Source organism: Acanthopagrus latus, chromosome 6, assembly GCF_904848185.1.
Source record: "Acanthopagrus latus isolate v.2019 chromosome 6, fAcaLat1.1, whole genome shotgun sequence".
Classification (NCBI taxonomy): Eukaryota; Metazoa; Chordata; class Actinopteri; order Spariformes; family Sparidae; genus Acanthopagrus; species Acanthopagrus latus.
Window position 1 is genome coordinate 5,591,859 of NC_051044.1, and position 10,785 is coordinate 5,602,643.

The 10,785-nt window shown below is 40.5% G+C and overlaps 1 protein-coding gene across 5 annotated transcripts; it reads left to right on the forward strand.

The window, feature by feature from the left end:
* The first annotated feature begins 976 nt into the window (after positions 1 to 976).
* rbbp5 (retinoblastoma binding protein 5) lies at positions 977 to 10,244 on the forward strand. Of its 5 annotated transcripts, none has more exons than XM_037101993.1 (14): positions 977 to 1,135; positions 2,585 to 2,610; positions 2,699 to 2,871; positions 3,040 to 3,180; positions 3,336 to 3,498; positions 3,896 to 4,005; positions 4,123 to 4,242; positions 4,479 to 4,632; positions 4,739 to 4,810; positions 5,044 to 5,161; positions 5,853 to 5,922; positions 6,532 to 6,767; positions 7,050 to 7,274; positions 9,829 to 10,244. In XM_037101993.1, the coding sequence occupies exons 1-14, from the start codon at positions 1,117 to 1,119 to the stop codon at positions 9,882 to 9,884; spliced, it is 1,683 nt and encodes a 560-aa protein (XP_036957888.1). In that variant the 5' UTR covers positions 977 to 1,116; the 3' UTR covers positions 9,885 to 10,244. The 5 variants fall into 5 exon arrangements, with proteins under 5 accessions (XP_036957888.1, XP_036957889.1, XP_036957887.1 ...); XM_037101994.1 differs by having other exon boundaries at positions 9,832 to 10,244; XM_037101995.1 differs by having other exon boundaries at positions 978 to 1,135; positions 7,050 to 7,127.
* Positions 10,245 to 10,785: the final 541 nt, after the last annotated feature.

Consider the following 10,785-nt stretch of genomic DNA (forward strand, 5'->3'; position numbering starts at 1 on the left):
TATAGAGTCACATGTAGACTGGAGCCATAAAGTTATAGATAGTGTATGTTTAAGAGTCAAGGGTCGAGTTCTGCATGGTGATGTTGGCAGCAGCTTTTATCCACTCAGAATAAGTGTCGGGACTAGATTAACCTGTTTGGAACCCCCACGGCTAAATATGTCGAATCGACCTTTATACTTAACTGTAGTCCTCGTATACATACACTCTGCTACATTTCAGAGGATAATATTTAACATTTTACTTCAATTTATTTATATGATCTGCTAACCATAGTTGCTCTGATTCAGATAAATTCTTCAAAATGTAATTAACAAATACATTATGATGTATATCAGTGAGACTTTGTTGATCCTTGGAATAAAACTCATTGAGAAGCAGCTACAAAGTACTTTATATCACCTGTACATTCACCATTTGCAACATTAGAAACTGATGTACATGTAAATGCATGAATGATTATTATTCAATATTACAATATATTTAAAAAAATGTTTGGTAAAATTGGAAGCTCTTCCCTTCAGTCCTTTTACTTTTGTTATTTCTATATTTTTGCATTTTACAACTTATACTACTATTATTTATCCTGAGTAAGATCCTGAATGCAGTAACTGAGTACTTTTACACTTTGGAATTACTACTTTTCACTCAAGTATAGTACTTCATCCAACACCGGAGAGCAACTAGAGGGAATACATATAAACAAGTTTGAGTTGGGACACATCATACTAAATAAGACATTACACATCAAATAGGTAAACATCATTTTCTGTGTTAGCATTTTTATTAGTCCAGGTATTATCTAAATGCAAAATATGTACTGACATAATACATTTATGTATCTCAAAGGAGGGAGTTATAAAAGATTCGTGGTCTAAATAATAAGTAATAAGTTTTTAAGTTTTTGTTTTTATTTCTCTAATCAGGCATGATATGTGGCACAAATGCGCCTTTTATTTGGTTCAGGCATATTCCAGGTCGTATTGTTTGGGGTCCTCAGTGAACGCTCGGCGCCAGTGTCTCCGGCAGTCGCAGCTGAAGTAAATACGAGCGAAATTTAGTAAAATACACCGTGAAAACAAGTCGTTAAGGACATTTGGATCCGCTCCCGTGGAACAATGAATCTCGAACTGCTCGGTAATTAACAAAAATGTGTTTTTTATTTTCAATTTATTTGACTTTTCGTACATCGTTAACGCGGTGCACTTGTTATGGTTAGCATTGTACGTTAGCCTAGCATGTTACTAGCAACCGATAGGCGTCAAATAAAATAAATAGATGTGTTTTTGGAATCGCACTTATGCAATTTCTGTTGAATTGTTTAGCTTAGATTGGCTTTTAAGGTTTGGTCTGAGCCTGCATGTAAGCGCTGGTTATAGAAATAATAGCAAAGATAGTAACGGTTAGCTAGCGTTAGCCCCCATACGTTACACGGGCTCTTACTGTATTTGAATTAAACGTTTATTAACTGGAAAATATATACCGGTATTATACGTTGTATCAGAAATGTCATGATATAGTTGTATTTCATCAAGACTATGGACCGCTAGATCCTACTGTTATTAGAACAACGGGTAATTACAAAAATACACAGCTGGTCCATAGGGAGCAACGTCACTATTCAAGGCAAATAATGTATAATAACTATACAATACAATAAATGTTTCACAGACGTACATGGGTTTTGAATCGTTAGGGCCCTTGTGCTAATCTCGTCCAGATTTTATGAGTCTGAATATTGAGATGTTTTTTTTTTAAAAAAAAACCCTGTCTGTAAAGTTTGAATGAATGAATGAAAACCAGTTAGAGCTTACTTTTTTATTTCTATTTTGAGGAGTAGAATGATGTCTTAAACTGAGTGTTAGCCAGACAGTTTAGTTCAGTTTCTAATGTAGGTCTGATTTGACAGGTCTCTGTACTGTGGGTCTTTAGTTGAGCTCGACCAAAAAAAGAGGGTTATATGCAGTTGTGTTCAGAAGTTTACATACACTTGTAATGAACATGTGTATCGTGGCAATTCAGAAACTGTCATTTTTCTGTGATGGAATTAAGTGATTTCAAGAAAATCAGTGCTTGATACTTATTTATTTTTTTTACTCTGAGAGACTTCCAATTTGTCTTGTCACATTTTTTGTCGGTGAAATGTTTTTGTTAAAATATTAAATAGATAGCTTTTCCCCCTGGCAAATATCCATTTCTAACCTTTGTTATGAATTACTGAGTCAGACTTTAGAGGTTGTTTAAGGGGTTTTCTCATAAATGTTTCACTTGGTTTATGGGGAATTTTGTGCTTTTCCAGTTTTGATATTGGTTATTCTGTAGCCTTTATCTTATTGCATTTGTGATTTAAATGTTGAATAAATCTTCGCATATCCATTTCTTAATACATTCCTCCTGAAATCCTTGACTGTAGTGCTCTGCCGTACCACACACTGAATATATGTACTGTGTTAACTGGAATGAAATAATGATAAGTTGCAGGTTGTGTTTCTGAGTTAGCCGTTACTTAAGTACATAGTCCTGTATGATTGTTACTTTGTTGTTAACTGTTTGTCATCATCACGCTTTTTATTATTTCTCTCCTAGAATCGTTCGGGCAAAACTATCCAGAGGTAAGTCACCAGCCACTGATTTATACTGTAACCAAACAGAATCCTTAGTTGATACTTGTGGACTGAAAGTGTTTGTTTGTGTTGTCAGGAGGCAGATGGCACTCTGGACTGTATCAGCATGGCCCTCACCTGTACCTTTAACCGTTGGGGTACCCTGCTGGCAGTGGGCTGCAATGACGGTCGCATCGTCATTTGGGACTTCCTCACACGGGGCATTGCTAAAATTATCAGTGCACACATCCATCCAGTCTGCTCTTTATGGTGAGACTCATTATACACTCCTGCTGGGTGTGTGGGCATCACTGCCTGGCTCATGTCCAATTTTATCTACAAATGCACTCAGAGACATCCATCTTTTACCTGTCCACACTGGAGGGATTTGAACATCCCTACCAATTTTAAGAATGCCATATGTTTGTGTGTGTGCAGCTGGAGTCGAGACGGCCACAAGCTGGTGAGCGCTTCCACAGACAACATTGTCTCGCAGTGGGACGTCCTGACTGGAGATTGTGACCAGAGGTTCCGCTTCCCATCACCCATCCTGAAACTGCAGTGCCACCCCAGAGACATGTGAGTGACCTGATAGCATCTGTCTGTACATCATACATCTGATTTGCTGAGGTTCAGCTGTTGATCTGATACACCATGAAAAGTGGTGAGTTCACATGTAATTTGTCTTGTTCATTCCTATTTTGTAATAACAACACATTGTCTTTTTGTTTTAGGGACAAGGTTCTCGTGTGTCCCATGAAATCAGCCCCTGTCCTTCTGACTCTGTCAGACTCCAAACATGTTGTTTTGCCTGTGGACGACGACTCAGACCTGAATGTGGTGGCGGCTTTTGACAGGCGGGGGGAGTATATCTACACCGGCAACGCCAAAGGAAAGGTCAGTCATTCTGATACACAAAACCTTACCCACAGTGCAGCTTTCAATCCCACTGTTGTACTTCAAGACAGCACAAGACAATATTAATTTTACAGTGACAAAACATCAGTGCTTAAAGGTTTTTGAGTAGAAAAAGAAATGTACTGACTTTGGTGCCTATAGAGAATCTAAAAAGTGGCGTTGAAGGCTAAAAACCTCTCCACATAGACTGCACAAATTTTCACACGAATTGTAGTAATTTTCATCAGATTAAATTAAAAAAAAAATCAGTCACTACAGACTGTAAAGTTCACTTGACTCACATTTTAGACTCAAAACTGTGTTTTAGGAATGATATCCAATGTTGTTTCTGTTCTCCCCCACCATCATATGGTGTCTGTTCTGTCTGTTGTTGCAGATTCTGGTGTTGAACACAAACACTCAGGAGCTGGTGGCTTCCTTCAGAGTGACAACTGGCACCAGCAACACCACTGCCATCAAATCGATTGAATTTGCACGCAAGGGCAGGTGAGAGGCAACAGAGTGTCTTTTGTATCTAGACTTGGATAAATAAACTCAGCCTGGACTATCAGTCTGTGTCTAATTCTGCCTCTTTTTTGTCCATCTGTCCTGTTTTCTGTGCAGCTGTTTCCTCATAAACACAGCAGACCGGATCATCAGGGTGTACGACGGCAGGGAGATACTGACCTGTGGCCGAGATGGTGAACCTGAGCCCATGCAGAAACTACAGGACCTTGTCAACAGGTATGTCACCATATGACTAGAGCAGAGGGCAGTAGCAGTGCTAATGGGGACATTGGTATGCTATAGCTATGTCAGAAATTGCAGTGATATAATTGGCAAGCTTCTTCCAGGATAGCAACCACCAGCAAATATTGCAGGGCTTGATGAAATTTTGGTGCCTGAAATCAAAGTTTATGAGGCTTGCTGTCTCTTCCTCTGACTCCCTGATGTCCTCCACTTGTGCTTTCTGTGTTCAGGACTCCGTGGAAGCGCTGCTGTTTCTCCGGTGATGGTGAATATATCGTGGCTGGTTCAGCTCGGCAGCACGCCCTCTACATCTGGGAGAAGAGCATCGGAAACCTTGTGAAGATCCTCCATGGAACAAGAGGAGAACTCCTGCTTGATGTCGCTGTAAGGAAGTCAACGACCCTGTCTACGCCTTTTAAGTTGCACTGATTTGTCTTTACCTTTGTTTACAATCAGCTAATGTATCCATCTCATTTTGACCTCTGTCCAGTGGCATCCTGTCCGTCCAATTATTGCGTCCATCTCCAGTGGAGTGGTGTCCATCTGGGCTCAGAACCAAGTGGTAAGTAGAGAGTGGCAGTAAAGGCAGGTTGAACATGAATTAATATCATCACAGACAGACTATTTCAGTGTCAAACTCTCATGTGCCTCATATTTAGAGATATGGCTCTGTGTTCGATATAATGGTTAAAAAAACAAGTGAATTTGGCCTTTAATGAAGCACATGTGCCGGCTGAGTTGATATAAAAATTTGCCACTGTGTGACTGATGTGTGACTTCTCTTTTTGTCTGCAGGAAAACTGGAGTGCTTTTGCTCCAGACTTTAAAGAGCTGGATGAGAATGTGGAGTATGAGGAGCGGGAGTCTGAATTTGACATCGAGGACGAAGACAAGAGTGAACCTGAGCAGACAGGTAGGAAACACAAACAAGTAATTTTAAAACAAAATATAAGTATGTTAAAAAAAAAACTATACATACAACAAATTAATAAGATTAATATAAATTATGAGCAGTATAAAATGGAATGGAATCGGCATAGCTTTGGATATTTACAAGACTTTACAAGACCCACTTATTAAGGCACCACTCTGTCTGGATCCAGTCCAGCAGAATAATACTTAATATGTGTCTCTCTTCCAAAATAAAGTAAAATATAACCAAATACTAATTCACTCCAGAGAATAATATAACATGTTATATGTTTGCATTTACTCCCATCCAGAATTATTATTAGGGTGATTGTTGTAGTCAGTTACTTGATACACAACCACATTATTAACAGACACATGGGCAGTAATTCCATCAGAATTTGACCCAGCTGCAGTCTGATGGTTGACATCACCTTTACTGCCGGTTTTACTGCTTTAACTAGTCATCAGTTATCATACTGTGAGCACCATCAGATCGTCACGCTCACTCCACAGTGCCAGCTTATCCGGTTTGCCTCTGTGCATCAGAGGCGCAGCGAAAGTTCTCCCCTCGCAGCATCTGAGGCTTTCACACAGAGGAGGATGCGGAGAATTGGTGCACTCAGAGGGCCACGTGAATGTTGCTGCTGCTTCTCTCTGGATGTCTCAGACAAGAACTTGTGCTCTCGTTACAGGCGCAGATGCTGCAGAGGATGAAGAGGTGGACGTCACCACAGTTGACCCCATAGTTGCTTTTTGCAGCAGGTGAGAAACAACAACAACACAATTCAGCAACATCTGTGAAACTGGTTCCCTCTCTGATCTGATAAATGTTATCTGTTATCTTAATTGAAAACCCGCTTGTTGCTAGTTCAGCACTCTTGAACTGTGTCATCACAAATACCGTAATGAGATAAAATTGAAAGCAGTATGCCACACCAATAAAAATAAATCTTACTTCAAGGTCCAGTTACTAGTTTTTTATGGAAAAAAGTGGATCTTCAGTTTAAGATTTTTAAAGTTTTTTCTAAATATTTTTATCATAAACGATGGAAAAATAAGAAAAATATTTAGAGTTCAGTATTATAATGTCAGTTTTCTGACTCCAATCTTTCATTATCACTCAGACATAAGCATCAGTATACCAGCCCACAGTTTGTTTTATTTATTTTTTTATTTACAGTTCTTCACTTTACTTGTAAATTCATCCGAGACGTTCCGATCATCCTTGAACTCAGTTCAAATCTGACTTTTTTTTTTTAAGCACGGCCCATTAAATTTGGAACAACTGACCATCGTCATCACCATCTTTTAGACCTCTTAAATCTGTGTGAACTATTCAACTACTGACCGTCTTGTGTTTGTGTCCTGTAGTGATGAGGAGCTGGAGGACTATAAGGCCCTGCTATACCTTCCAATTGCCCCTGAGGTGGAAGATCCAGAGGAAAACCCCTTCGGCCCCCCACCGGACGCCTCGGTCCAGACTACTGCCCCAGAGGACGCGCTGGCCGGTGGTGACAAGAAGCAAAGGCAACCTTCATCTGAAGGAGGCCCGGCCAAGAAGAAGGCTCGCACCACCACCATTGAACTGCAGGGGGTGCCCAGTGACGGTGAGAGGAACACAACAATAAATACACCCACAAGGAGCAATGTCAGGCCAGGAACTGAGCATTGTTGCATAAGAGAACAGCCTTTTAAAAAATTCTCCCCTTTAATATTTTAGTAAAAGGTAGAGCCATCTCAAATTCTAAATCAACAATGTTGTTGTTAAAATTAAAACTGAGAGCAGCTGAGTGGTGAGTATGACATGAATAGGTACAGTATGATGAATTTAGCATTTAAGGGAGTTTTAGTTAAGGTCTTTAAATTAAATCTTCTCTCTCCCCTCTCAGAGGTGCACCCCCTGCTGGGTGTGAAAGGCGATGGCAAGTCCAAGAAGAAGACAGCAGGCCGGCCCAAAGGTTCCAAAGGTAAAGACAAAGACTTCCCCTTCAGGCCCAAGCCCTACAGGGGCGAACGGCCCTCCTTCCCCGTGGAGGCTCTGGGCAGCTCTGGCCCAGGTGGAGGAGGAGGAGGAGGAGGGATGAAGGGCAGAGCAGAGGGGGGCCTGCCCACAGGTAAGCACGCCACTGCCCCTGCTGCTGCTGAGTCTGGGAGCTCTGCTAGTCCTGCAGCCCTGCTAGTCTGACTGACACCGCCTGCCTCCAAGGCACCCCCACCCCACCCCACCCCACCTCCTGTATTGCTTCAACCACACATGAACCCCCCCACACACACCAACCCCCACCCTCCAACTCACTGACAGAGGCCCGTCTGTTGTAAAGCCGCAGTCTGGAGGTCAGAACACACAGGCTTGGTTTTAGTATCCGTCTGATGTGGTCCGATCACAAGCGGACAGTTTTGAGCACGTCAATTCACACCTGCCATTAAATGCATCTTGAGTGACGTCTTGCGATCGGATTTCACCTCCCTGCTATATATGCAAGTACACACCTACATCACTAGAACACAAAGAAAGAAATATGATATTCAAATTCATGTATGACGTTTGCTGAATAAACAAATAGGCTTAAATAGTTAAGAATTTGTTGTAGAAAGTGTTTCACATAGTTTATAAAGTTTCTCCTAATGCAACAAGTCTCGCAGCCACGCCGTCTTTTAAGGGAGTTTGGGGTCTCTCTCCTCAGGCATCAGAGAAGTAGCCTCATTAGTATATGTTTAATGTATTTACAAAATGCTTACTGTCAGTATGTTATATTCTTTAGTAAATTTGGTGTAAATGGTGAAATCCAAGAGAACTAAAGAGTGGTAACAACATGGAGGACAAATGATGAAGCTAGGAACAAATCAGGAACACAGAGGACAGTCATGGACAGGGAATAGACATGAGAGACAGAAAAATATTGAATAACACTAGAATCCTTAGAGAGGTTGTTACTCTACTCAAATTTTACCACATAATCTTTACAAATCAAGAAAAAGTGGTAGAAACTTATTATTATTATTATTATTATTATTATTATTATTATTATTATTATTAATTGTCAAATTATACATAGTTGAATCCCTCCCAGACTGTGGCTTTATGACTGTTTAACCTCTTGTAACCTCAGCCTCACTTTGACTAATTTGTGAACTGTGGTGAAGTTGGACTGTAGTTGGCAGATGGGTGTTGACGTGGAAAACTCTGGGATGGTGCAGCTTGTTTCCCTGCGGGCTAGCTGGCTAGTCTACATCTACTTCCTGCTTGGCCTTTGACCCTCCTGCTCCCGCTCCCACCTCGCTCCCTGGGCTTGCCATGTGACATGAACGTGTGTCTGTAGCAGCGTCGCTCAGGTCCTGTCTTCTCTGTTTCTGTGTGTGTTGGAGACGCGTGTGATGACAATTAAAGTCGGTTTTAACGTTTCATCTTACTTTGAACTTCAGTCAAAAATTCACCAACAGTTAGATCAAAGGGGAATCCTGGTATTTTTTAATTTGGGCACTGTACTTGCATGTCTAAATGATTCCTACTTACTAAATGTTTTGGAATTGGTCCTGTACATTGCCTCAGCTTGTAGCTGACTGAAATGGCTGCAAAGTATTCCTTGGGGGCTGTCAAATTTATGTCCACTAGAAATGTTTATTTTTGCTACTGACAGGGGGAAATGTTGAATCGGAGAGACGTGAGGCTGGTTATACTTCTAGGGCCCTGACCGAATTGTCTCCATTCTATTGAGTAATGAAAAAATGTCTTTCATGAACTGGTATCAAAGTCAAGGTATCAGCACCGAAAAGTTCTTTAACGAAACCCTGTCCTAGAATGAGGACAACCTGCAAGAATTTATTTCCAAAATCAGGGCTGGTTACTTCACATATTTTGAAAGTCTAGATGAAGCAACTGTAACAACTCACCTCACAAGGTTACAGATTGAGAACTTGAATACTTGTGTTTAGTGTTAAGCTCTTCCTCTTTAACACAAGGTACAATTCTGTAGGAATTGTTGCAGAAATGTTGTCAGACAATCAGAGTAACACCCTCAGCCTGTCAGTGACAAAAACAAGGACTTTAAGTGGACGTCGCTTTGATTGTCAGAGTTGCCCCCTAAAGGATTACATTGCAGCTGAGGCAAACTAATGGATTGAATCCAAAGCTTCTGGTAAGTATGAATCATTTACAGTTCACAACATGTTAATTTAGGGTCTAGGTTTAAAAATTCCAGCCGCCCTTTAATCAAGCAAGTGTGCAGCACAAATTTTGAGACTAAATATTCTGTAAGATTAAATTAGACTGTTCACCCCCAAATCAAAAATACACATTTTTCCTCTTACTGCAAGTTCTATTTATTCATCTTGATGTTTTTTGGTGTGAGACGCCAAGTTTTGAGGATATTAGGACATGAAGGTGTCTCCACGGTAAACTGTTTCCTTTTTTTAAAAAATCACTAGTTTCTTTCTTTCATTTCTATAATCATATCAAGGATTAAATTTTTTTTAAATATAAACATTTTGCTTCTTCTTTAAACGGTTTTATTAGTAGTGACTCAACAGCTTCCAAAAAGTGATATAGTGTTTATGTGATTATAATAAATATGTCAATGAAAACAGGATTGCATTTAAAGTCATACCAGAAAAACTAACTTTCCAACAATGTCTGTGATGTGTCTGTCTGACTGTATCTGTGTTCCTCAGCAGGGAGTCTGGTCTCGCAGTCATACAAACAGCATGACATCGGAGGGATGGACTGAGCTGTGTACAGCTGTGAAGAATCACCAACAGGCTTCAAACCAAGAGACACAAAGCCTGAAGTGATGTACAGACTGTGTTAGTGAGCAGCCTGTTTGGAGTGCAGACTGTTTCCTCTTCCACTCAGAGCACAGCAACACAGGAAAACTCCTCAGCCCGGATGAATGACAGGAGCTGACAAGGAGAGCGTGGAGCAGTCGAGTCGTCGCAGTAGAGATCACATGTCCTCTGTCTCTGTAGGATTCATCGTGTATAGAACGCCTGCATCCTGATAGTGTGTGTGTGTGTGTGTGTGTGCGTGTGGGTGATGTCTTTCTTGTTGTTTTTATACGTATTAAAACATTTTGGATTTCTAAATAACATGCAGCTGTGTGGTTCTGTGTGCGAGCCTGAACTTGTCTGTAATGCTGACAGATGATGGATTTCTTAGGCAAATTTAGGTGTTGGAAAGGAGAAGGATGTAGAAAATTGGAGGTTTTACTCACAAAACAAATAACTAAGCAAGCATGGTACAAGAGAAGAGTTAAGGAACATAAATAAAGAGACGTAAAAAGAAGTAAAGCTGTTCAGTCCTATACCACTGCTAAGTTTAAAAATAAATCATTGAAATTGATACAGCACAACCAGAAATACCACGGTTACTATTCCACTCATTTGTCTGCTCTCTTAAAACCTGGTGCCTTCATTACCCACAATGCAATTTAGTCATTGAGTGACATCACTGAAGGTAATTCATCAGATTACATGCAGCTTCCTCTGGTGCAACAAAAGACATATGCAGTCATACTTTCCAACACCTGTTGACACACTTTAATGTCAAACATTGGTGCAGTTACCCTTTAAGAACACTGACTTTTGATTATCAGCCGCCTGTTGCTCATCTGTTGTTGGTGAAAGTGGAGT

What these genes read in the sequence shown, in the direction of transcription:
- rbbp5 (XM_037101992.1), top strand. An exon ending in TCTGGGCTCAGAACCAAGTG is followed by an intron (nt 4,811 to 5,043) that starts GTAAGTAGAGAG and finishes TTTTGTCTGCAG; the next exon opens with GAAAACTGGAGTGCTTTTGC. An exon ending in GAGTGAACCTGAGCAGACAG is followed by an intron (nt 5,162 to 5,852) that starts GTAGGAAACACA and finishes CTCTCGTTACAG; the next exon opens with GCGCAGATGCTGCAGAGGAT.